The sequence below is a fragment of the Tachyglossus aculeatus genome, chromosome 17 (assembly GCF_015852505.1).
Source record: "Tachyglossus aculeatus isolate mTacAcu1 chromosome 17, mTacAcu1.pri, whole genome shotgun sequence".
In the NCBI taxonomy this organism is placed as follows: Eukaryota; Metazoa; Chordata; class Mammalia; order Monotremata; family Tachyglossidae; genus Tachyglossus; species Tachyglossus aculeatus.
Window position 1 is genome coordinate 36,048,532 of NC_052082.1, and position 27,817 is coordinate 36,076,348.

The 27,817-nt window shown below is 48.0% G+C and overlaps 1 protein-coding gene across 1 annotated transcript in view; it reads right to left on the reverse strand.

Annotated features, from left to right (window-relative positions):
• PROM2 (prominin 2) overlaps nucleotides 1-27,817 on the reverse strand; it is a 61,006-nt gene that overhangs the window by 24,684 nt on the left and 8,505 nt on the right. Inside the window, exons 7-11 of the mRNA XM_038759568.1 lie at nucleotides 23,465-23,664; nucleotides 19,631-19,705; nucleotides 14,316-14,379; nucleotides 7,675-7,834; nucleotides 7,117-7,269 (exon numbers count right to left, since the gene is read on the reverse strand). Coding sequence (XP_038615496.1) covers nucleotides 7,117-7,269; nucleotides 7,675-7,834; nucleotides 14,316-14,379; nucleotides 19,631-19,705; nucleotides 23,465-23,664 — 652 coding nt within the window. The remainder of the gene's footprint in view (nucleotides 1-7,116; nucleotides 7,270-7,674; nucleotides 7,835-14,315; nucleotides 14,380-19,630; nucleotides 19,706-23,464; nucleotides 23,665-27,817) is intronic.

Consider the following 27,817-nt stretch of genomic DNA (forward strand, 5'->3'; position numbering starts at 1 on the left):
CGCTTATTACAGTGCTCTGCCCACAGTAAGCGCTCAATAAATACGATTGACGATGATGATGATGATCCTGCCCACCCACCTCCTGCTCCCTGCCCTGGAGTCCATCTTTGGGAGAGGGTGAGCCCGCTGTTGGGCAGGGACCGTCTCTATATGTTGGACTTCCCAAGTGCTTAGTACAGTGCTCTGCACACAGTAAGCGCTCAATGAGGGTGTCCCGACTTGTTCGGATGCCCTGGGGTCAGGGACCACCACGCCCCGAAGAACCAAGACAATCCCGTGGGTTGTCCATCGCCACTGGGAAGTATATGTTGCCAACTTGTACTTCCCAAGCGCTTAGTACAGTGCTCTGCACACAGTAAGCGCTCAATAAATACGATTGATGATGATCGCCGGTATACACCGACCGGCCCAAAGCGAAGCCAGGGCGGCGTCCTGGGCCACAGTGCTCTGCAATCAATCAATCAATCAATCAATCGTATTTATTGAGCGCTTACTGTGTGCGGAGCACTGTACTAAGCGCTTGGGAAGCCCAAGTTGGCAACATATAGAGACGGTCCCTACCCAACAGTGGGCTCACAGTCTAGAAGGGGGAGACAGAGAACAAAACCAAACATATTAACAAAATAAAATCAATAGAAGAGATATGTACAAGTAAAATAAATACATAAATAGAGTATTAAATATGTACAAACATATATACATATATACAGGTGCGGCGGGGAAGGGAAGGAGGCAAGATGGGGGGGATGGAGGGGGGACGAGGGGCACACAGTAGGCGCTCAATAAATACGACTGAATGAATCAGTCCAGGCCCCAGGGGCACCCCCAGCTCAGCTGTGGGCCCTGTAACTGAAGCCCAGGACAAAGAGTCCCTATATCCATTCATTCAATGGTATTTATTGAGCGCTTACTGTGTGCAGAGCACTGTACTAAGCGCTTGGGAAGTACAATATATTCGCAGCCACCCTGAGAAGCAGCGGGGGCTCAGTGGGAAAGAGCCCGGGCTTGGGAGTCGGAGGTCAGGGGTTCAAATCCCGGCTCCGCCAATTGCCAGCCGGGCGACTTTGGGCAGGTCACTTCACTCCTCTGGGCCTCAGTTTCCTCATCTGGAAAATGGGGATGAAGACTGGGAGCCCCCCGTGGGACCACCTGATCACCTTGTAGCATGCGCAGCGCTTAGAACAGGGCTTTCTAGACTGTGAGCCCACTGTTGTGTAGGGACTGTCTCTATATGTTGCCAACTTGTACTTCCCAAGCGCTTAGTACAGTGCTCTGCACACAGTAAGCACTCAATAAATATGATTGATTGATTGATAGTAAGTGCTTAATAAATGCCACTATTATTATTATTATTATTATACTCTGGGCCTCAGTGACCTCATCTGTCAAATGGGGATGAAGACTGTGAGCCACCCCGTGGGACCACCTGATCAACTTGTAACCTCTCCAGCGCTTAGAACAGTGCTTCGCACATAGTAAGCGCTTAATAAATGCCATTATCATTATTATTATATTCAGTCCATCACTAAATCCTGGGAGTCCCCATATATTCCAGATAGAGAGAAGCAGCGTGGCTCAGTGAGAAGAGCACGGACTTGGGGGTCAGAGGTCGTGGGTTCTAATCCCGGCTCCGCCACTTGTCAGGCGTGTGACTTTGGGCAAGTCACTTCACTTCTCTGGGCCTCAATTACCTCATCTGGAAAATGGGGATTAAAAGCGTGAGCCCCACATTGGTACAACCATCTATTTATTTTATTTTGTTAATATGTTTTGTTTTGTTGTCTGTCTCCCCCTTCTAGACCGTGAGCCCGCTGTCAGGTAGGGACCGTCTCTATATGTTGCCAACTTGGACTTCCCAAGCGCTTAGTACAGTGCTCTGCACACAGTAAGCGCTCAATAAATATGACTGAATGAATGAATATGTTGCCAACTTGTCCTTCCCAAGCGCTTAGTCCACTGCTCTGCGCACAGTAAGCGCTCAATAAATACGATTGAATGAATGAATATGTTGCCTTGTCCTTCCCAAGCGCTTAGTCCAGTGCTCTGCACACAGTAAGCGCTCAATAAATACGATTGAATGAATGAATGAATATGTTGCCAACTTGTCCTTCCCAAGCGCTTAGTCCACTGCTCTGCGCACAGTAAGTGCTCAATAAATACGATTGAATGAATGAATATGTTGCCTTGTCCTTCCCAAGCGCTTAGTCCAGTGCTCTGCACACAGTAAGCGCTCAATAAATACGATTGAATGAATGAATGAACATGTTGCCAACTTGTCCTTCCCAAGCACATAGTACAGTGTTCTGCACACAGTAAGCGCTCAATAAATACGATTGAATGAATGAATGAATATGTTGCCAACTTGTACTTCCCAAGCGCATAGTCCAGTGCTCTGCACACAGTAAGCGCTCAATAAATACGATTGAATTAATGAATGAATATGTTGCCAACTTGTCCTTCCCAAGCGCTTGGTCCAGTGCTCTGCACACAGTAAGCGCTTAATAAATACGATTGAATTAATGAATGGATATGTTGCTGACTTGTACTTCCCAAGCGCTTAGTCCAGTGCTCTGCACACAGTAGGCGCTCAATAAATATGATTGAATGAATGAATATGTTGCCAACTTGTCCTTCCCAAGCGCCTAGTCCAGTGCTCTGCACAAAGTAAGTGCTCAATAAATACAATTGAATGAATGAATGAATATGTTGCCAACGTGTCCTTCCCAAGCACTTAGTCCAGTGCTCTGCACACAGTAAGCACTCAACAAATACGATTGAATGAATGAATGAATGTTGCCAACATGTCCTTCCCAAGCGCTTAGTCCAGTGCTCTGCACACAGTAAGCACTCAATAAATACGATTGAATGAATGAATGAATATGTTGCCAACTTGTCCTTCCCAAGCTCATAGTCCAGTGCTCTGCACACAGTAAGCGCTCAATAAATACGATTGAATGAATGAATATGTTGCCAACTTGTCCTTCCCAAGCACTTAGTCCAGTGTTCTGCACACAGTAAGCGCTCAATACGATTGAATGAATGAATGAATATGTTGCCAACTTGTCCTTCCCAAGCGCTTAATCCAGTGCTCTGCACACAGTAGGCGCTCAATAAATACGATTGAATGAATGAATGAATATGTTGCTGACTTGTCCTTCCCAAGTGCTTAGTCCAGTGCCCTGCACACAGTAAGCGCTCAATAAATATGATTGAATGAATGAATGAATGAACCTACCTTGTACCCCCACCCCCGGTGCTTAGAACAGTGGTCGGCACATAGTAAGCGCTTAATAATAATAATAATAATAATAATGGCATTTATTAAGCGCTTACTATGTGCAAAGCACTGTTCTAAGCGCTGGAAACAAATGTCATCATTATTATTATTATACTCAATCCATTAATCCACCTTTCCTCATCTCCCACTCCCTTCTGTGTCGCCCTGACTTGCTCCCTTCGTTCTCCCCCATCCCAGCCCCACAGCACTTACCTACATATCTGTAATTTTATTTATCTGTATTCGTGTCTGTCTCCCTCCCTCTAGACTGTAAGCTCATTGTGGGCAGGGAATTTGTGTACACCCCTAAGCACTTAGCACTTATTTACTTAAATAAATTTAATTTTAAATTTAAATAAATTTAAATTTAAATTTAAATAAATTTACTTAAATTTACTTATTTACTGCACGCAGTAAATAAAGATGATTCAATGAATTGAATGATGATGATGGCATTTATTAAGCGCTTACTATGTGCCAAGCACCGCTCTAAGCGCTGGGGAGGTTACAAGGTGATCAGGTTGTCCCACGGGGGCTCACAGTCATAATCCCCATTTTGCAGATGAGGGAACTGAGGCTCACAGAAGTTAAGTAATAATAATAGTAATAATAATAATAATGGCATTTATTAAGCGCTTACTATGTGCCAAGCACCATTCTAAGCGCTGGGGAGGTTACAAGGCGATCAGGTTGTTCCACGGGGGGCTCACAGTCTTCATCCCCATTTTTCAGATTAATGATAATAATAATGGCATTTATTAAGCACTTACTATGTGCAAAGCACCGTTCTAAGCGCTGGGGAGGTTCCAAGGTGATCAGGTTGTCCCACGGGGGGCTCACAGTCTTCATCCCCATTTTACGGATGAGGGAACTGAGGCTCACAGAAGTTATTAATAATAATAATAATAATAATAATAATGGCATTTATTAAGCACTTACTATGTGCCAAGCACGTTCTAAGTGCTGGGGAGGTTACAAGGCGATCAGGTTGTCCCACGGGGGGCTCACAGTCTTCATCCCCATTTTACAGATTGATAATAATAATAATAATAATAATAATAATAATGGCATTTATTAAGCGCTTACTATGTGCAAAGCACCGTTCTAAGCGCTGGGGAGGTTACATGGTGATCAGGTTGTCCCACGGGGGGCTCACAGTCTTCATCCCCATTTTCCAGACTAATGATAATAATAATAATGGCATTTATTAAGTGCTTACTATGTGCAAAGCACTGCTCTAATCTCTGGGGAGGTTACAAGGTGATCAGTGGTCCCACGGGGGGCTCACAGTCATCATTCCCATTTTACAGATGAGGGAACTGAGGCTCACAGAAGTTAAGTAATAATAATAATAATAACGGCATTTATTAAGCACTTACTATGTGCAAAGCACCTTCCTAAGAACTGGGGTGGTTACAAGGTGATCAGGTTGTCCCATGGGGGGCTCACAGTCTTCATCCCCATTTTCCAGATTAATAATAATAATAATAATGGCATTTATTAAGTGCTTACTATGTGCAAAGCACTGCTCTAATCGCTGGGGAGGTTACAAGGTGATCAGGTGGTCCCACGGGGGGCTCACACAATTTTAATCCCCATTTTCCAGATGAGGGAACTGAGGCCCAGAGAAGTGAAGTGACTTGCCCAGGGAATTGGGAATTGAATGATCGAATGAGTCGGGAGAGGCAAGGCCTCACTGGGGATTCACTGTTCCCAGCCCTGCTGGGAGACTCTGGGCAAGTTGCCTAACCTCTCTGTCTTCACTCTCCTCGGCTGGAAAAGCGGGACGGGAATTCGTCCCCGTCTCCACACTTCACGGATGTTACGAGGGTAAAAATGGGATGCGCACTGCGAGACCACTCTGGGAAACGAGAGGAGGAGCGTGGCCTAGTGGAAGGAGCACGACCTAAGTCGGAGGATCTGGGTTCTAATCCCAGGCTCTCCCTGCTGTGTAACCTTGGGCAAGTCGCTCTACTTCTCTGTGCCTCAGTTACCTCACCTGCAAAATGGGGATTCCGCATCCTACTCATTCATTCATTCATTCAATCGTATTTACTGAGTGCTTACTGTGTGCAGAGCACTGGACTAAGCGCTTGGGAAGGACAAGTTGGCAACATATTCATTCATTCATTCAATCGTATTTATTGAGCGCTTACTGTGTGCAGAGCACTGGACTAAGCGCTTGGGAAGGACAAGTTGGCAACATCTAGATACGGTCCCTACCCAACAGCGGGCTCACAGTCGAGAAGACTATAGCTCTATATTCCCTCTATTCATTCATTCAATCGTATTTATTGAGCGCTTACTGTGTACAGAGCACTGTACTAAGCGCTTGGGAAGGATAAGTTGGCAACATATAGAGACGGTCCCGCTACCCAACAGCGGGTTCATTCATTCATTCATTCATTCAATTGTATTTATTGAGCGCTTACTGTGTGCAGAGCACTGTACTAAGTGCTTGGGAAGGACAAATTGGCAACATACAGAGACGGTCCCTACCCGACAGCGGATTCATTCATTCATTCATTCATTCAATCGTATTTATTGAGCGCTTACTGTGTGCAGAGCACTGTACTAAGCACTTGGGAAGGACAAGTTGGCAACATAGAGAGACGGTCCCTACCCACCAGCGGCCTCACAGTCTAGAAGACTATAACTCTGTATTCCCTCTACTCATTCATTCAATCGTATTTATTGAGCGCTTACTGTGTGCAGAGCACTGTACTAAGCGCTTGGGAAGGACAAATTGGCAACATCTAGAGACAGTCCCTACCCAACAGCGGGTTCACAGTCTAGAAGGGGGAGACAGACAACAAAACAACATGGACAACCAGCGAGGCTCAGTGGAAAGAGCCCAGGCTTGGGAGTCAGGGGTCACGGGTTCTAATCCCGGCTCGGCCGCTTGTCAGCTGTGTGACTTTGGGTGAGTCGCCTAACTTCCCTGGGCCTCGGTCGCCTCATCTGTAAAACGGGGATGAAGGCTGGGGCCAACCTGGTCGCCTCGTATCCTCCCTGGAACAGTGCCTGGCCGACAGCGAGCGCTTAACGGCTGCCGTCGTTATTATTTCGTCTTCCCCAGTGCTTTGACCGGTGTTTCACACCCAGCAAGTGCTTCCCGAATACCGCAATTATTACTATTATTGTGATGAAATGGGAGCACCGGGTACCCGGTTCTAATCCCGGCTCGGCCGCTTGTCAGCTGTGTGACTTTGGGTGAGTCGCCTAACTTCCCTGGGCCTCGGTCGCCTCATCTGTAAAACGGGGATGAAGGCCGTGAGCCCCCCGTGGGACCACCTGATCACCTCGTATCCTCCCCAGGACAGTGCTTGGCCGACAGCGAGCGCTTAACGGCTGCCGTCGTTATTATTTCGTCTTCCCCAGTGCTTTGAGCGGTGTTTCACACCCAGCAAGTGCGTCACGAATACCGCAGTTATTATTATTATTGTGATGAAATGGGAGCACCGGGTACCCGGTTCTAATCCCGGCTCGGCCGCTTGTCAGTTCTGTGACTTTGGGTGAGTCGCCTAACTTCCCTGGGCCTCGGTCACCTCATCTGTAAAACGGGGATGAAGGCCGTGAGCCCCCCGTGGGACCACCCGATCACCTCGTATCCTCCCCGGGACAGTGCTTGGCCGACAGCGAGCGCTTGACGGCTGCCGTCGTTATTATTTCGTCTTCCCCAGTGCTTTGAACGGTGTTTCACACCCAGCAAGTGCGTCATGAATACCGCAGTTATTATCATTATTGTGATGAAATGGGAGCACCGGGGAGGGCCTCGGGAGGATGCCGTTTCTGAGCCTACTCTCCCTACTCCGGCCCACCCGCTCCGGTTTCCTTACGCCATGAGGCAGCGCGCGCCGCCCTCGCCCTTGGCTTCGGACTGGCCGGGGTCTTCCCGCGAGGCGAGACCCCAGGCGCCCAGGCCCAGGCCCAGAAGGTTGCACAGCACGATCAGCAGGAGCACGGAGCACAGGATGCAGCTTAGGATCCACCTGGGGTCGGTTTGGGGGGGAAAAAGAGGATGAGAGAGGCCCCGGGGTCAAAATCCAGCCCCCCAGGACGCCGGGAGGGAGGCCGCGAGGGCCCAGCCGACCGGGTCGCTCTCCTGATCCTGCCCAGCCCGGGGCGGGTCGGTCAGCCGGAGGGATTCGCTGAGTGAGGGCACCGGTCTGGAGGCGGGAGTGGACGGCCAAGGGGTGACCGGAAAAACGCGACCCGGAGGCTTCCGATCGGGTGGGAAAAGCACGAACGGCCCATTAGACGGGTGCTCAGTGCCCGGGGCAGAGCGTAAACCAGACAGAGAGAGGTACAGGCGGTGCCCGGCGGACGGAAGGCCGTGCGGAGGCGATGGGCCCTGGCCGTTCGCCCTCCCGCCCCCGCCGCCCGCTCATCCGTACCTGTGTCGCTCCCAGGTCTGCACCTCCCGCAGGTAAGGCCGGCTGCCCTTCTCCGCATCCTCCAAGGCCCGGCTCCAGCGGGCAGCGGCCTCTGAGCCAGGGAATCCCCGGGACAGGGATGCCACCTCCTCTGGGATGCGGTCCAGGGCCTTCTTCAGGTCTGCGGGGAGAAACTCCGGCGATAGGAGGGGGCAAGAGAGGGCCCCTCCTGCGATTCATGAATGAATGAATGAGTTTCTCGAAGGCCCCTAGTGTCCGTGAGGCGCTTACTACTACTACTACTACTACTAATAATAATAATAATGATGGCATTTATTAAGCGCTTGCTATGTGCAAAGCACCGTTCTAAGCGCTGGGGAGGTTACAGGGTGATCAGGTGGTCCCACGGGGGGCTCACAGTCTTCACCCCCATTTGACAGATGAGGGAACTGAGGCCTAAAGAAGTGAAGTGACTTGCCCAAGGTCACACAGCTGGCATGTGGTGGAGCCGGGATTCGAACCCACGACCTTGGACTCCAAAGCCCGGGCTCTTTCCATCGAGCCACGCTGCTTCTCTGAGTGCCAAGCCCTGTTCAAAGCGCCGGGGGGAGGTACGAGGTCGTCAGATTGCCCCACGTGGGGCTCAGAGTCTTCATCCCCATTTTACAGATGAGGTAACTGAGGCCCAGGGAAGTGAAGTGACTTGCCCAAAGTCACCCAGCTGACAAGTGGCGGAGCCGGGATTCGAACCCGTGACCTCGGACTCCCAAGCCCGGGCTCTTCCCACCGAGCCACGCTGCTTCTTACTGTGAGCCCGTTGTTGGGTAGGGACAAATGATTCAACCATTCAATCGTATTTATTGAGCGCTTACTTGCTTTGCACATAGTAACGCTTAATAAATGCCATCATCATTATTATTATTATTACTGAGTGCAGAGCACTGGACTAAGCGCTTGGGAAGTACGAGTCGGCAACAGATAGAGACGGCCCCTACCCGACAGCGGGCTCCCAGTCTAGAAGGGGGAGGCAGAGAACAAAACATATTAACCAAATAAAACAGAATAAATATGTACAAATAAACGAAATAAATAAATAGAGTAATAAATACGTACAAACACACATACATATTTACAGGTGCTGTGGGGCGGGGAAGGAGATAAGGCATAATAGTAATGATGCCATTTGTTAAGCGCTTACTACGTGCAAGGCACTGTTCTAAGCGCTGGGGAGGATACAAGGTGATCAGGTGGTCCCACGGGGGGCTCGCAGTCTTAACCCGGAGAAGTAAAATGACTCGTCCAAGGTCACACAACCGACAAGAGCCCGTTGTTGGGTAGGGACCGTCTCTATGAACTGCCGACTTGTACTTCCCAAGCGCTCTGCGCACAGTAAGCGCTCAATAAATACGATTGGGCGAATGAATGAATGAATGAGTTTCTCGAAGGCAGGGATCGGGTGCTCAATAAATGCCACCGCGGCCTTGGGAAGCAGCGTGGAATAGTGGAAAGACCCCAGGGGTCCGGGTTCTAATCCCAGCTCTGCCACTTGTCTACTGGGTGGCTATGGGGAAGTCGCCGAACTTCTCTGGGCTTCAGTTACCTCATTTGCAAAAGGGGAACTCAATGCCCAGCGCTTAGAACAGTGCTTTGCACATAGTAAGTGCTTAATAAATGCCATTATTATTATTATTATTATTATTACCCATCCTCCCTCCTACTTGGACGGTGAGCCCCACGTGGGACCCGATCACCTTCCAACTAACCCAGCCCTTAGTACAGCGCTTGGCACGGAGTTAAGTGCTGAACAAATATTACGGTCACTACCGCCAATTGCATCGAGAGCGTTCGTTCATTCAATCGTATTTATTGGACGCTTGCCGTGTGCAGAGCACTGTACTAAGCGCTTGGGAAGGACAAGTAGGCAACATCTAGAGACGGTCCCTACCCGACGGCGGGCTCAGGGTCTAGGAGGACCAGAGGCCAAGATCATCAATGGGTAACTTGTCCTTCCCAAGCGCTTAGTACAGTGCTCTGCACACAGTAAGCGCTCAATAAATACGATTGATGGATTGATTGGGAGGACCAGAGGCCAAGATCATCAACGGGTAACTTGTACTTTCCAAGCGCTTAGTACAGTGCTCTGCACACAGTAAGCGCTCAATAAATACGATTGATGGATTGATTGGGAGGACCAGAGGCCAAGATCATCAACGGGTAACTTGTACTTCCCAAGCGCTTAGTACAGGGCTCTGCACACAGTAAGTGCTCAATAAATACGTTTGATTGATTGATTGATTGACCAAAGAGATCTGTCATCTGTCGGGAAGCAGCGTGGCTCAGTGGAAAGAGCCCAGGCTTTGGAGTCAAAGGTCACGGGTTCAAATCCTGGCTCCGCCAACTGCCAGCTGTGTGGCTTTGGGCAAGTCACTTCACTTCTCTGGGCCTCAGTTCCCTCATCTGTAAAACGGGGATGAAGACTGGGAGCCCCCCGTGGGACAACCTGATCACCTTGTCACCTCCCCAACGCTTAGAACAGTGCCTTGCACATAGTAAGCGCTTAATAAATGCCATTATTATTATTATTTGGAGCCCACCTCCCCAGTGGCGAGGGTGAGACCCTCCGCGGAGACAGGGATGGGTGTCTCTTTGAGTGTCCCAAGCTGACTCGAGCGCTTAGTACAGTGCTCTGCACACAGTAAGCGCTCAATAAATACGATTGATTGATTGATTGACTCCTCAGTGAAAATGGTATAAATACCGTAAGACCTGTATAAACAAGGGCTGGCTGTTGAGTGGCTGCCTCTCCAAGTGATGGTATTTGTTAATAATAATAATAATGGCATTTATTAAGCGCTTACTATGTGCAAAGCACTGTTCTAAGCGCTGGGGAGGGTACAAGGCGATCAGGTTGTCTCACTGGGGGCTCACAGTCTTAATCCCCATTTTACAGTTGAGGGAACTGAGGCACAGAGAAGTGAAGTGACTTGCCCTAAGCGCTTTCTATGTGCAAAAGCAGAAATATCTCCAACTTTTATTCTCTTATCCCTTCCCGGGCACTTAGTACAGTGCTCCACGGACCGTAAGTGCTCAGTGAGTGCCACTGGTTGATTACTTAATAGATGCCTCAGGAATTAGAGCCGTCCGCTCCGGGGCCATCTTTCCACGGTCATTCATTCATTCATTCAATCGTATTTATTGAGCGCTTACTGTGTGCAGAGCATTGGACTAAGCGCTCGGGAAGTACGGTCTGCCTCCTAATACTAGTTAGGAGAAGCAGAAGCAGCGGGGCTCGGTGGAAAGAGCCCAGGCTTTGGAGTCAAAAGCCGTGGGTTCAAATCCTGCTCCGCCACTTGTCAGCTGGGTGGCTTTGGGCAAGTCACTTGACTTCTCTGGGCCTCAGTTTCCTCATCTGTAAAATGGGGATTAACGGGAGCCCCCCGTGGGACAACCTGATCACCTTGTATTCGTTCATTTCATTCAACCGTATTTATTGAGCGCTTACCGTGGGCAGAGCACTGGACTAAGCGCTCGGGAAGTACGGTCTGCCTCCTAATACTAATTAGGAGAAGCAGAAGCAGCGTGGTTCAGCGGAAAGAGCCCGGGCTTCGGAGTCAGAAGCCGTGGGTTCAAATGCCGCTCCGCCACTTGTCAGCTGGGTGACTTTGGGCAAGTTACTTCACTTCTCTGGGCCTCAATTTCCTCATCTGTAAAATGGGGATTAACGGGAGCCCCCCGTGGGACAACCTGATCACCTTGTATTCGTTCATTTCATTCAATCATATTTAATGAGCGCTTACTGTGTGCAGAGCACTGGACTAAGCGCTCAGGGAGTACGGTCTGTCTCCTAATACTAATTAGGAGAAGCAGAAGCAGCGTGGCTCAGCTGAAAGAGCCCGGGCTTCGGAGTCAGAAGTTGTGGGTTCAAATCCCGGCTCCGCCACTTGTCAGCTGGGTGACTCTGGGCAAGTTACTTCACTTCTCTGGGCCTCAATTTCCTCATCTGTAAAATGGGGATTAATGGGAGCCCCCCCATGGGACAACCTGATCACCTTGTATTCGTTCATTTCATTCAACCGTATTTATTGAGCGCTTACTGTGGGCAGAGCACTGGACTAAGCGCTTGGGAACGGCAATGTATAGAGACAGTCCCTACCCAACAGCGGGCTCACAGTCTAGAAACTGTGACCTTGTAACCTCCCCAGAGCTTAGAGCAGTGCTTGGCACATAGTAAGCGCTTCATAAATGCCATCGCGAAATGCCATCATTACTACTAATAACCGTGCCATCATTTGGGAAGCGCTCACTCGGTGCCAAGGTCCCACTTGGGACTCCCAGTCTAAACAGGAGGGGAGGACAGAAGGGGGAACTGAGGCACGGAGAAGCACCACACCCATAGTCAATCAATCAGTCGTATTTATTGAGCGCTTACTGTGTGCAGAGCACTGTACTAAGCGCTTGGGAAGCACAAGTTGGCAACATATAGAGACGGTCCCTACCCAACCGTGGGCTCCCAGTCTAGTCACACGCCAGACAAGCGGCCGAGCTGGGAACTTTGAATCCCAGATCCATATTCGGAAGAGAAGAGGGAGAGACTCCGCCAACTGTCAGCTGTGTGACTTTGGGCAAGTCACTTCACTTCTCTGGGCCTCAGTTCCCTCATCTGCAAAATGGGGATGAAGACTGTGAGCCGCACGGGGGACCACCTGATCACCCGTGTATCCTCCCAGGGCTTAGAACAGTGCTTGGCCCATAGTAAGCGCTTAACAAATACCATCATTATTATACAGATCATTCATTCATTCAGTTGTATTTATTGAGCGCTTACTGTGTGCAGAGCACTGTACTAAGCGCCTGGGAAGGACAAGTCGGTGACGTATAGAGACGGTCCCTACCCAGGCCCAGAGAAGTCAAGTGACTTGCCCAAAGTCATCCAGCTGACAGTCGGCGGAGCCGGGATTTGAACCCATGACTTCTGACTCCAAAGCCCGGGCTCTTTCCGCTGAGCCATGCTGCTTCTGCTTTGACAGACCATACTTCCCGAGCGCTTAGTCCAGTGCTCTGCACACAGTAAGCGCTCAATAAATATGATTGAATGAAATGAATGAATACAAGGTGATCAGGTTGTCCCACGGGGGGCTCCCGTTAATCCCCATTTTACAGATGAGGAAACTGAGGCCCAGAGAAGTCAAGTGACTTGCCCAAAGTCACCCAGCTGACAATTGGCGGAGCTGGGATTTGAACCCATGACTTCTGAGTCCAAAGCCCGGGCTCTTTCCGCCGAGCCACGCTGCTTCTGCTTCTCCTAATTAGTATTCATTCATTCATTTATTCAATCGTATTTATTGAGCGCCTACTGTGTGCAGAGCACTGGACTAAGTGCTTGGGAAGTCCAAGTTGGCAACATATAGAGACGGTCCCTACCCCACGGCGGGCTCACAGTCTAGAAGAGGGAGGACGTGGCTCAGTGGAAAGAGCCCGGGCTTTGGAGTCAGAGGTCATGGGTTCAAATCCTGGCTCTGCCAACTGTCAGCTGTGTGACTTTGGGCAAGTCGCTTCACTTCTCTGGGCCTCGGTTCCCTCCTTGGTAAAATGGGGATTAAAACCGTGAGCCCCCCCGGGGGACCACCTGATCACCTCGTCACCTCCCCAGCGCTTAGAACAGTGCTTGGCACATAGTAAGCGCTTAACAAATACCATCATCATCATTATTATTATATGAACAAAATAAAACAAATAGAATAAATACGTACAAGTAAAATAGAGTAATAGTATTAGGAAACAGACTGGACTTCCCAAGCGCTCAGTCCAGTGCTCTGCACACGGTAAGTGCTCAATAAATACGATTGAATGAATGAATGAATGACCGTGGAAAGGTGGCCCCGGAGCGGAAGGCTCCAATTCCTGAAGGATCTATTAATTAATCAATCAGTGGCACTCACTGAGCACTTACGGCACATGGAGCACTGTACTAAGTGCTCGGGAAAGGCTACACTGCCTCTTCTCCATCACCTCCGGCCTTTACAGTGTCCCGGGCCAGATCCTTCCCCATCCGTCGGGTGGTTTTTCGGGTCAGGCCTACTTGGCTGCCCGGATCATATCATCATCAATCGTATTTATTGAGCGCTTACTGTGTGCAGAGCACTGTACTGAGCGCTTGGGAAGTACAAATTGGCAACCAATAGAGACAGTCCCTACCCCACAGTGGGCTCACAGTCTAAAAGGGGGAGACAGAGAACAAAACCAAACATACTAACGAAATAAAATAAGTAGATATGTACAAGTAAAATAAAGAAATAGAGTAATAAATATGTACAAACGTATAGCCCGCCGTCGGGTAGGGACCGTCTCTAGATGTTGCCAACTTGGACTTCCCAAGCGCTTAGTACAGCGCTCTGCACGCGGGAAGCGCTCAATAAATACGACTGAATGAATCTTCGGTGCCGGAAGGTGCCCAGGGCTTAGGGGAGAGGTGGCGGGGGACTGGACGTCTGGCTGACGGGGAAGAAATCAATCAATCAGTTGTATTTATTGAGCGCTTACTGTGGGCAGAGCACTGTACTGAGCGCTTGGGAAGTCCAAGATGGCAACGTATAGAGGCGGTCCCTACCCAACAGTGGGCTTACGGTCTAGAAGGGGGAGACGGACGACAAAACCAAACTCACCGTGCACTAACGTGGCAGTCTGGACCGAGGCCAGGAGGGGAAGGGCGTTGAACGTGCTGTTCTCCTGGAACAGAAGGACGGGGGGGAGGACAGAAAAGTTGAGGGCAAGAAGCAGCGGGGCTCGGTGGAAAGAGCCCGGGCTTCGGAGTCGGAGGTCCCGGGTTCAAATCCCGGCCCCGCCAACTGTCAGCTGGGTGACTTTGGGCCAGTCGCTTCACTTCTCTGGGCCTCAGTGACCTCATCTGGAAAATGGGGATGAAGACTGGGAGCCCCCCTGTGGGACAGCCTGATCACCTTGGAACCTCCCCAGTGCTTAGAACAGTGTTTTGCACATAGGAAGCGCTTAATAAATGCCATTATTATTATTATTAAGTCACTTCTCTGGGCCTCAGTTCCCTCATCTGGAAAATGGGGATTAAGACTGTGAGCCCCCCTGCCGTGGGACAACCTGATCACCTTGGAACCTCCCCGGTGCTTAGAACAGTGCTTTGCACATAGTAAGCGCTTAATAAATGCCATTATTATTATTATTATTATTAAGTCACTTCTCTGGGCCTCAGTTCCCTCATCTGGAAAATGGGGATTAAGACTGTGAGCCCCCACCGTGGGACAACCTGATCACCTTGGAACCTCCCCGGTGCTTAGAACAGTGCTTTGCACATAGTAAGCGCTTAATAAATGCCATTATTATTATTATTATTATTAAGTCACTTCTCTGGGCCTCAGTTCCCTCATCTGGAAAATGGGGATGAAGACTTGGAGGCCCCCCCCCCTCCCGTGGGACAACCTGATCACCTTGGAACCTCCCCAGCGCTTAGAGCAGTGCTTTGTACATAGTAAGCGCTTAATAAATGCCATCATTATTATTATTATTATTAAGTCACTTCTCTGGGCCTCAGTTCCCTCATCTGGAAAATGGGGATTAAGACTGTGAGCCCCCACCGTGGGACAACCTGATCACCTTGGAACCTCCCCCCAGCGCTTAGAACAGTGTTTTGCACATAGTAAGCGCTTAATAAATGCCATTATTATTATTATTAAGTCACTTCTCTGGGCCTCAGTTCCCTCATCTGGAAAATGGGGATTAAGACTGTGAGCCCCCACCGTGGGACAACCTGATCACCTTGGAACCTCCCCAGCGCTTAGAACAGTGCTTTGCACATAGGAAGCGCTTAATAAATGCCATTATTATTATTATTAAGTCACTTCTCTGGGCCTCAGTTCCCTCATCTGGAAAATGGGGATGAAGAGTGGGAGCCCCCCCCCGTAGGACAACCTGATCACCTTGGAACCTCCCCAGCACTTAGAGCAGTGCTTTGCACATAGTAAGCGCTTAATAAATGCCATCATTATTATTATTATTATTATTAAGTCACTTCTCTGGGCCTCAGTTCCCTCATCTGGAAAATGGGGATTAAGACTGGGAGCCCCCACCGTGGGACAACCTGATCACCTTGGAACCTCCCCGGCATTTAATAATAAATGCCATTATTATTATTTTTATTATTAAAAGTCACTTCTCTGGGCTTCAGTTCCCTCATCTGGAAAATGGGGATTAAGACTGTGAGCCCCCACCGTGGGACAACCTGATCACCGTGGAACCTCCCCGGCGCTTAGAGCAGTGCTTTGCACATAGTAAGCGCTTAATAAATGCCATCATTATTATTATTAAGTCACTTCTCTGGGCCTCAGTTCCCTCATCTAGAAAATGGGGATGAAGACTGGGAGCCCCCCCGTGGGACAACCTGATCACCGTGGAACCTCCCCAGCGCTTAGAGCAGTGCTTTGCACATAGTAAGCGCTTAATAAATGCCATCATTATTATTATTATTATTAAGTCACTTCTCTGGGCCTCAGTTCCCTCATCTGGAAAATGGGGATGAAGACTGGGAGCCCCCACCGTGGGACAACCTGATCACCTTGGAACCTCCCCGGCGCTTAGAACAGTGCTTTGCACATAGTAAGCGCTTAATAAATGCCATTATTATTATTATTATTATTAAGTCACTTCTCTGGGCCTCAGTTCCCTCATCTGGAAAATGGGGATTAAGACTGTGAGCCCCCCTGCCGTGGGACAACCTGATCACCTTGGAACCTCCCCGGTGCTTAGAACAGTGCTTTGCACATAGTAAGCGCTTAATAAATGCCATTATTATTATTATTATTATTAAGTCACTTCTCTGGGCCTCAGTTCCCTCATCTGGAAAATGGGGATTAAGACTGTGAGCCCCCACCGTGGGACAACCTGATCACCTTGGAACCTCCCCGGTGCTTAGAACAGTGCTTTGCACATAGGAAGCGCTTAATAAATGCCATTATTATTATTATTAAGTCACTTCTCTGGGCCTCAGTTCCCTCATCTGGAAAATGGGGATTAAAAGTGTGAGCCCCCACCGTGGGACAACCTGATCACTTTGGAACCTCCCCGGTGCTTAGAACAGGGCTTTGCACAAAGTAAGCGCTTAATAAATGCCATTATTATTATTATTATTATTATTAAAAGTCACTTCTCTGGGCCTCAGTTCCCTCATCTGGAAAATGGGGGTGAAGACTGGGAGCCCCCCTTGGGACAACCTGATCACCTTAATAATAATAATTTTGGTATTTGTTAGGTGCTTACTATGTGCCAAGCACTGTTCTAAGCGCTGGGGGAGATACAAGGTGATCAGGTTGGCCCACATGGGCCTCACAGTCTTCATCCCCATTTTACAGATGAGGTAACTGAGGCACAGAGAAGTGAAGTGACTTGCCCAAAGTCACACAGCTGATAAGTGGCAGAGTCGGGATTCAAACCCATGACCTCTGACTCCCAAGCCTGCACTCTTTCCACTGAACCACGCTGCTTCTCACCTTGGAACCTCCCCAGCGCTTAGAACAGTGCTTTGCACATAGTAAGCGCTTAACAAATATCATTATTATTATTATTATTATTGTCAGCTGTGGGACTTTGGGCAAGTCACTTCACTTCTCTGGGCCTCAGTTCCCTCATCTGTAAAACGGGGATGAAGACTGGGAGCTCCCCGTGGGACAACCGGATCGCCTCGTAACCTCCCCAGCGCTTAGAACAGTGCTCTGCACATAGTAAGCACTTAATAAATGCCATCATTATTATTATTATTATTATTATTGTCAGCTGTGGGACTTTGAGCAAATCACTTTACTTCTCTGGGCCTCAGTTCTCCCATCTGTAAAACGGGGGTGAAGACTGGGAGCCCCCCGTGGGACAACCGGATCTCCTCACAGCCTCCCTGGCGCTTAGAACAGTGCTCTGCACATAGTAAGCGCTTAATAAATGCCATCATTATTATTATTAAGAGGGACTGTGTGTCCCCCAACTAGAGGGTGGAATTTGGGGAAGGGGAGTGGTAGGGTTCAGAGGAACTCGGGGAACTTCAGGGGTGACCTCACAGATGCTTATTATTATTATTATTAATAATAATAATAATAATGGCATTTATTAAGTGCTTAGTATGTGCAAAGCACTGTTCTAAGCGCTGAATGGTGTCAGCTACACACTTATTATGTGCCGGGCACTGTACTAAGTGCTGGGAGAGATACAGATCATTCATTCATTCAATCAATCGTATTTATTGAGCGCTTACTGTGTGCAGAGCACTGTACTAAGCGCTTGGGAAGGACAAGTCGGCAACATATAGAGACAGTCCCTACCCAACAGTGGGCTCACAGTCCAGAAATAATAATAATAATAATGGCATTTATTAAGCACTTACTATGTGCAAAGCACCGTTCTAAGCGCTGAATGGTGTCAGCTACGCACTTATTATGTGCCGGGCACTGTACTGAGTGCTGGGAGAGATACAGATCATTCATTCATTCAATCAATCGTATTTATTGAGAGCTTACTGTGTGCAGAGCACTGTACTAAGCGCTTGGGAAGGACAAGTCGGCAACATATAGAGATGGTCCCTACCCGACAGTGGGCTCACAGTCCAGAAATAATAATAATAATAATGGCATTTATTAAGCGCTTACTATGTGCAAAGCACTGTTCTAAGCGCTGAATGGTGTCAGCTATGCACTTATTATGTGCCGGGCACTGTACTAAGTGCTGGGAGAGATACAGATCATTCATTCATTCAATCGTATTTGAGCACTTACTGTGTGCAGAGCACTGGACTAAGCGCTTGGGAAGGACAAGTCGGCAACATATAGAGACGGTCCCTACCCGACAGTGGGCTCACAGTCCAGAAATAATAATAATAATGGCATTTATTAAGTGCTTTCTATGTGAGGAGCAGCATGGCTCAGTGGAAAGAGCCCGGGCTTTGGAGTCTGAGGTCAGGGGTTCAAATCCCGGCTCCACCACTTGTCAGCTGGGTGACTTTGGGCAAGTCACTTCACTTCTCCGGGCCTCAGTGACCTCATCTGGAAAATGGGGATGAAGCCTGTAAGCCCCCCGTGGGACAACCTGATCACCTTGTAACCTCCCCAGCGCTTAGAGCAGTGCTCTGCACATAGTAAGCGCTTAATAAATGCCATTATCTTTTAGACCCAAGCGCTTAGTCCAGTGCTCTGCACACAGTAAGCGCTTAATAAATGCCATTATCTTCTAGACCGTGAGCCCGCTGTTGGGTACGGACTGTCTTTATATGTTGCAAGCATGTACTTCCCAAGCGCTTAGTACAGTGCTCTGCACACAGTAAGCGCTTAATAAAATGCCATTATCTTCTAGACCGTGTGCCCGCTGTTGGGTAGGGACCGTCTCTATACTTTGCAAACGTGGACTTCCCAAGCGCTTAGTACAGTGCTCTGCACACAGTAAGCGCTTAATAAATGCCATTATCTTCTAGACCGTGAGCCCGCTGTTGGGTAGGGACTGTCTCTATATGTTGCAAATATGTACTTCCCAAGCGCTTAGTACAGTGCTCTGCACACAGTAAGCGCTTAATAAATGCCATTATCTTTTAGACCGTGAGCCCGCTGTTGGGTAGGGACCGTCTCTATACGTTGCAAACGTGGACTTCCCAAGCGTTTAGTGCAGTGCTCCGCACACAGTAAGCGCTCAATAAATACAATTGAATGAATGAATGCAAAGCAGCGTTCTGAGCGCTGATCACTTGTTATGTGCTGGGCACTGTACTAAGCGCTGGGAGAGATCCCCCTTTTAGACCGTGAGCCCACTGTTGGGTAGGGACCGTCTCTAGATGTTGCCAACTTGGACTTCCCAAGCGCTTAGTCCAGTGCTCTGCACACAGTAAGCGCTCAATCAATACGATTGATTGATTGATTGATTGATTGATTGATTGATACAGGTCATCAAAGAAGCACGCGGGAGGCTGGCGGGGGTCACGCACCTCCAGGACCAGGCTGGTGAAGTTGGCCTCGGGGACGTCCATCAGGTGCCGCAGGACGTCCTCTACAGACGGCATCTGCGGGCGAAGAGGGGTGGGAAGCCAGCTGGGCGGCGAAGGGGAAGGGACCCCCCCGAGGAAGGGGGAATCCAATAAGTAGGCCCGGAGACGGATCGAAAACAGGCCTGGTCGTCCATCGGCCCTGGCCAAGGATGCAGGGGATGGGTGGGAATTCATCCATCCATCCATCCATCCATTCATTCATTCAGTCAGTCAGTCGTATTTACTGAGCGCTTACTGTGTGCAGAGCGCTGTACTAAGCGCTTGGGAAGGACAACAGATAGAGACGGTCCCTACCCACCAACGGGCTCCCGGTCTAGAAGGGGGAGCCGGACGGCAAAGCAGAAGGAGACAGGCGTCAATACCATCGCGCGTTCATCCAATCGTATTTATTGAGCGCTTACTGTGTGCAGAGCACTGTACTAAGCGCTTGGGAAGGACAAGTCGCCAGCAGATAGAGACGGTCCCTACCCAACAACGGGCTCCCAGTCTAGAAGGGGGAGCCGGACGACAAAGCAGAAGGAGACAGGCGTCAATACCATCGCGCGTTCATCCAATCGTATTTATTGAGCGCTTACTGTGTGCAGAGCACTGTACTAAGCGCTTGGGAAGTACAAGTTGGCAACAGATAGAGACGGTCCCTACCCAACAACGGGCTCCCGGTCTAGAAGGGGGAGTCAGATGACAAAGCAGAAGGAGACAGGCGTCAATACCATCGCGCGTTCATCCAATCGTATTTATTGAGCGCTTACTGTGTGCAGAGCACTGTACTAAGTGCTCGGGAAGGACAAGTCGGCAACAGATAGAGACGGTCCCTACCCAACAACGGGCTCCGGGCCTAGAAGGGGGAGACAGACGGCAAAACCAAACAAGTAGACAGGCATCAATACCGTCACTCATTCGTTCAGTCGTATTTACTGAGCGCTGACTGTGTGCAGAGCACTGTACTGAGTGCTTGGAAAGTTGGGCAAGATGTTGGGCAAGTCACTTAATTTCTCTGTGCCTCAGTTTCCTCATCTGTCTTCTAGACTCACAGTCTTCTAGACTGGGAGCCCACTGTTGGGTAGGGACCGTCTCTATATGTTGCCAACTTGGACTTCCCAAGCGCTTAGTACAGTGCTCTGCACACAGTAAGCGCTCAATAAATACGATCGATTGATTGATTGATTCTCCCGGCCCTTCCCGCCAGCTCCCCAGTGCCACCCGGTCATTCCCACCCCGACACGCCGGCGGTCGGGAGCGGGAGAAGTCGGGCCCCCAGTGCTCTGCCCCCCATTCATTCATTCCATCGTATTTATTGAGCGCTCACTGTGTGCAGAGCACTGGACTAAGCGCCTGGGAACTACACTTCGGGTTACATGTCATAACCTCCCCAGCGCTTAGAACAGTGCTTTGCACATAGTAAGCACTTAATAAATGATATCATTATTAATCAATCAATCAATCGTATTTATTGAGCGCTTACTGTGTGCAGAGCACTGGACTAAGCGCTTGGCACTGTACTAATTTCATTCATTACTAATACATTCATTACCAATCAATCGTATTTATTGAGCGCTTACTGTGTGCAGAGCACTGTACTAAGCACTTAGCACTGTACTAAGTGCTTAGCACTGTACTAATTTCATTCATTACTAATTCATTCATTACCAATCAATCGCATTTATTGAGCGCTTACTGTGTGCAGAGCACTGTACTAAGCACTTAGCACTGTACTAAGCGCTTAGCACTGTACTAATTTCATTCATTACTAATTCATTCATTACTAATCAATCAATCGTATTTATTGAGCGCTTACTGTGTGCAGAGCACTGTACTAAGTGCTTAGCACTGTACTAAGCGCTTAGCACTGTACTAATTTCATTCATTACTAATTCATTCATTACTAATTAATCAATCAATCATATTTATTGAGCGCTTACTGTGTGCAGAGCACTGTACTAAGCGCTTAGCACTGTACTAATTTCATTCATTACTAATTCATTCATTACTAATCAATCAATCAATCAATCGTATTTATTGAGCACTCACTGTGTGCAGAGCACTGTGCTAAGCACTTAACACTGTTCTAAGCGCTTAGCACTGCACTAATTTCATTCATTACTAATTCATTCATTACTAATCAATCAATCAATCAATCGCATTTATTGAGCGCTTACTGTGTGCAGAGCACTGTACTAAGCGCTTGGGAAGTACAAGTTATTACTACTACTACTAATAATTATTATTATTACAAGTCGGCAACACATAGAGACGGTCCCTCCCCAACAGCGGGCTCACAGTCTAGAAGGGGCAGGCGGACGGCAAAACCAAACACGTTGGCAAGATGAAATAAATAGAATAATTATGTACAAATGAAATAGTAAGCGCTTAATAAATGTTATCATTATTAATCAATCAATCGTATTTATTGAGCGCTTACTGTGTGCCGAGCACTGTACTAAGTGCTTAGCACTGTACTAATTTCATTCATTACTAATTCATTCATTACTACTAGTACTACTAGTAATATTACTAGTATCACTACTACTAGTAATCATAGTATAATTAGAAATATAATTATTATATTGTAATTATAAATATTATAAATATCATGATAATTATTATATTAATGTATGAATATTATTATTATTAGTAGTAGTAGTAGTAGTAATGAATGAATTAGTAATGAATGAAATTCATTCATTAGTTATTATATAATAATAACTAAGCGCTTAGCACTGTACTAATTTCATTCATTACTAATTCATTCACTACTACTACTAATAATAATTATATAATAATAATAATGAATGAATTACTACTACTACTAATAATAATAATTATAACAATAATTATAATTATTAGTAGTAGTAGTGGTAGTAGTAGTAATGAATGAATTAGTAATGAATGAAATTAGTACAGTGCTAAGCGCTTAGTTATTATTATTATTATAATATTATTATTATTACAAAAGTTGGCAACACATAGAGACGGTCCCTCCCCAACAGCGGGCTCACAGCCCAGACGGACGGCAAAACCGAACACGTGGGCAAGATGAAATAAATAGAATAATTATGTACAAATGAAATAGTAAGCGCTTAATAAATCTTATCATTATTAATCAATCAATCGTATTTATTGAGCGCTTACTGTGTGCTGAGCACTGTACTAAGTGCTTAGCACTGTACTAATTTCATTCGTTACCAATTCATTCATTACTACTACTACTAATAATTATTATTATTATTATATCATTATAATATATTATAATGATATTATAATAATTATATAATACATGTTATTAATTAATCGGACATATTAATTTTTAAATATCATATTACATTATATTTCATATTACATATTAATATATTAATTTATTGAAATATTATAATTATGTGATATGTTATATATAGTATATAGTGATTATCATTATATAATTATTATGCATTATAATATACTATGCTATATTTACATATAGTATTTAATTATATAATATAATAAACATTTTATAATTATAATATATTATTATAATTAGTAGTGGTAGTAATGAATGAATTAGTAATGAATGAAATTAGTACAGTGCTAACCGCTTAGTTATTATTATTATTATTATTATTATTATATTATTATTACAAGTTGGCAACACATAGAGACGGTCCCTCCCCAACAGCGGGCTCACAGCCCAGACGGACGGCAAAACCGAACACGTGGGCAAGATGAAATAAATAGAATAATCACGTACAGATGCGATAAATCGAGTAATAAATGAGAATAAACGTATATCCGGGCACCCACCTGGCTGAAGTTGGCCCCCAGCTCCAGGCCGCGGGCCAGGGGCAGCGCCTCGTGGCACCCCGAACATCGCGCTTCGCGGAGCAGGGCGAGCAGGTGGGCCCGGCGTTGGCCGAGGGCCGACTCCAGGGCTACTTGTTGGCCTCTCCCCGAGCCGCTCGTGGCGTTCAGGGCCCGGAGGTGCCGCAGGGAGACCTGCAGGGCTGAAACGGGGGGCTCGGCTGGACCCTGGGGGGGCCAGCGGGCCGCGGAACTGGACCGGCTCGGCCGTCCGATCCTATTTACTGAGCGCTTGCCGCGTGCTCCGCACGCGGCCCTTGGGAGCTACAAGTTGGCCACCCACCGTTGACCGGCGGCAGGCCGGGAGAGGCCTAGGCGAGCGGGGTGAGGGCAGCTGAGGCCGACCGAGAGAAGCGGCGGGGCCCAGTGGCGTCAATCAGTCGATCAATCAATCAATCGTACTTATTGAGCGCTTACTGTGTGCAGAGCACTGGACTCAGCGCTTGGGAAGGACAAGTTAAGCGGTGGTGGATTCCGATCCCGACTTGCCCGCTGTGTGAGCCGGGGCTCGTCACGTCGCTTCCCTGGGCCTCGGTGACCTCGCCTGTCCAGTGGGGCTGAAGGCTGTGGGCCCCGCGTGGGACAGCGCGATCACCTTGTAGTAATAATAATAGTAATAATAATAATAATAATAATAATAATAATAATAATGTTATGGGGAGGATAGAAGGTGATCAGGTTGTCCCACGGGGGGCCCGCAGTCTTCATCCCCATTTTCCAGATGAGGCCCAGAGAAGCAAAGTGACTCGCCCGAAGTCACCCAGCTGACAAGGCGGCAGAGCCGGAATTGGAACCCGTGACCTCGGACTCCCAAGCCTGGGATTTTTCTACTGAGCCACGCTGCTTCTCTAGGTAGAACAATTCATTCATTCATTCAATCGTATTTATTGAGCGCTTACTGTGTGCGGAGCACTGGACTAAGCGCTTGGGGAGGACAAGTCGGCAACAGATAGAGTCAATCGTATTTATTGAGTGCTTACTGTGTGCAGAGCACTGGACTAAGCGCTTGGGGAGGACAAGTTGGGAACAGATAGAGTCAATCGCATTTATTGAGCGCTTACTGGGTGCAGAGCACTGGACTAAGCGCTTGGGGAGGACAGGTCAGCAGTGAATGAATATGTTGCCAACTTGTACTTCCCAAGCGCTTAGTCCAGTGCTCTGCACCCAGTAAGCGCTCAATAAATACGATTGAATGAATGAATGTGCGGGGGGAGGATGCGGGCCGGGGGTCGACGGCGGGACGGGCGAGGACGAGGCCTAGGCCGGAGAAGGAGAGAAGGGAGGTGAGGTGGGAGGGCGCGAGGCGATGGACAGTGTACTGAGCACCGGCACAGATACAAGACAGTCAGGTGGGTCACCATCCCTGTCCCACCTGGGGCTCACAGTCTTAATTCATAATGATAATGATGGCATTTATTAAGCGCTTACTACGTGCAAAGCACAGTCTGCATCCCCAGTTTACAGATGAGGGAACTGAGGCCCAGAGAATAATGATGGCATTTATTAAGCGCTTACTATGTGCAAAGCACAGTCTGCATCCCCAGTTTACAGATGAGGGAACTGAGGCCCAGAGAATAATAATAATGATGACGATGGCATTTATTAAGCGCTTACTATGTGCAAAGCACTGTTCTAAGCGCTGGGGAGGTTACAAGGTGGTCAGGTTGTCCCACGGGGGGCTCACAGTCTTCATCCCCAGTTTACAGATGAGGAACTGAGGCCCAGAGAATAATAATAATAATAATAATAATAATAATAATAATAATAATAATAATAATGGCATTTATTAAGTGCTTACTATGTGCTAAGCACTGTTCTAAGCGCTGGGGAGGTTACAAGGTGGTCAGGTGGTTCCACGAGGGGCTCACAGTCTTCATCCCCAGTTTACAGATGAGGAACTGAGGCCCAGAGAATAATAATAATAATGATGATGGCATTTATTAAGCGCTTACTATGTGCAAAGCACTGTTCTAAGCGCTGGGGAGGTTACTAGGTGATCAGGTTGTCCCACGGGGGGCTCACGGTTTTCATCCCCATTTGACAGATGAGGTGACTGAGGCCCAGTTAATAATAATAATAATAATAATGATGGCATTTATTAAGCGCTTACTACGTGCAAAGCACCGTTCTAAGCGCTGGGGAGGTTACAAGGTGATCAGGTTGTCCCACGGGGGGGCTCACAGTCTTCATCCCCATTTTCCAGATGAGAGAGCTGAGGCCCAGAGAATAATAATAATAATGGCATTTATTAAGTGCTTACTATGTGCAAAGCACTGTTCTAAGCGCCGGGGAGGTTACAAGGTGATCAGGTGGTCCCACGGGGGGCTCACAGTCTTCATCCCTATTTTCCAGATGAGGTCACTGAGGCCCAGAGAAGTGAAGTGACTTGCCCAAAGTCACACAACTGACAGTTGGCGGAGCCGGGATTCGAACCCCGGACCTCTGAATCTTTCCGCCGAGCCACGCTGCCTCTCTACTTCGCATTTTACAGATGTAAGTTCCCGATTTCCAGATGAATTCCCATTTTCCAGGGATACAAGGAGATCAGGCATGGGGCTCGCAGTCTTCGTCCCCGTTTTCCGGATGAGGGAACTGAGGCCCAGAGAAGTGAAGTGACTTGCCCAAAGTCACACAGCTGACAATTGGTGGAGTCGGGATTCAAACCCACGACTTCTGACTCCCGAGCCCGGGCTCTTTCCACTGAGCCACGCTGTGATTTGCCCACTGAGCACTAGCTGTTTATAGCTATTTACTGAGTGCCTACTGTTTGCAGAGCTCTTACTGTGTGCAGACCACTGTACTGAGCACCTACCCTGGGCAGACCACTGTACTGAACACCTATAGTGCACGGACGACTGCGCTGAGCACCTACTCTGGGCAGAGACCACTGTACTGAACACCTATAGTGTGCAGACCACTGTACTGAGCACCTACTCTGGGCAGACCACTGAACTGAACACCTATAGTGTGCAGACCACTGTACTGAGCACCTACTCTGGGCAGACCACTGTACTGAACACCTATAGTGTGCAGACCACTGTACTGAGCACCTACCCTGGGCAGACCACTGAACTGAACACCTATAGAGTGCAGACCACTGTACTGAGCACCTACCCTGGGCAGACCACTGTATTGAACACCTATAGTGTGCAGACCACTGTACTGGGCACCTACCATGGGCAGACCACTGTACTGGGCACCTACCCTGGGCAGACCACTGTACTGAACACCTATAGTTTGCGGATGACTGCGCTGAGCACCTACTCTGGGCAGACCACTTTACTGAACACCTATAGTGTGCAGACCACTGTACTGAGCACCTACCCTGGGCAGACCACTGTACTGAACACCTATAGTGTGCGGACGACTGCGCTGAGCACCTACTCTTGGCAGACCACTGTACTGAACAACTATAGTGTGCAGACCACTGTAATGAGCACCTACTCCGGGCAGACCACTGTATACAACACCTCCTGGGTGCAGGGCACCGTACTGAGCACCTACTCTATGCCGACCACTTTGCTGAGTGCTCACTGTGGGTAGAGCACTGTACTGAGCGCCTTCCGCAAGGAGATCACTGCATGGAGTACCTACTCTGGACAGAGGATCGTACTAGGTGCCTAGAAACTTCATTAAAAATTAGGGATGTAGTCCCTGCCCTGGAGGAATCTTCCAGACAGAGATGGCCATTACATAGTGAGAATGGGAGTAAAGACATAAATAATAATAATAATAATAATAATAATAATAATAATAATAATAATAGCATTTATTAAGCGCTTACTATGTGCAAAGCACCATTCTAAGCACTACAGCTTACAGCGTGGCTCCGTGGAAAGAGCCCAGGCTTTGGAGTCAGAGGTCAAGGGTTCAAATCCCGGCTCTGCCAGCTGTGTGACTTTGGGCACATCGCTTCACTTCTCTGGGCCTCAGTGACCTCATCTGTAAAATGGGGATGAAGACTGTGAGCCCCACACGGGACAACCTGTTCGCCTTGTAACCTCCCCAGCGCTTAGAACAGTGCTCTGCACATAGTAAGCGCTTAATAAATGCCATTATTATTGTTATTATAAACAAGAAAGGAACTAATAAAGACATCGTAAGTGCATTACATTCTCCCAGTGCCTTGCACATAGTAAGCGCTTAATAAATGCCATTATTATTATTATTGTAAACGAGAAAGGAACTAATAAAGACATCATAAGTGCACTGCATTCTCCCAGTGCTTTGCACGTAGTAAGCGCTTAATAAATGCCATTATTATTATTATTATTATAAAGAAAGGAACTAATAAAG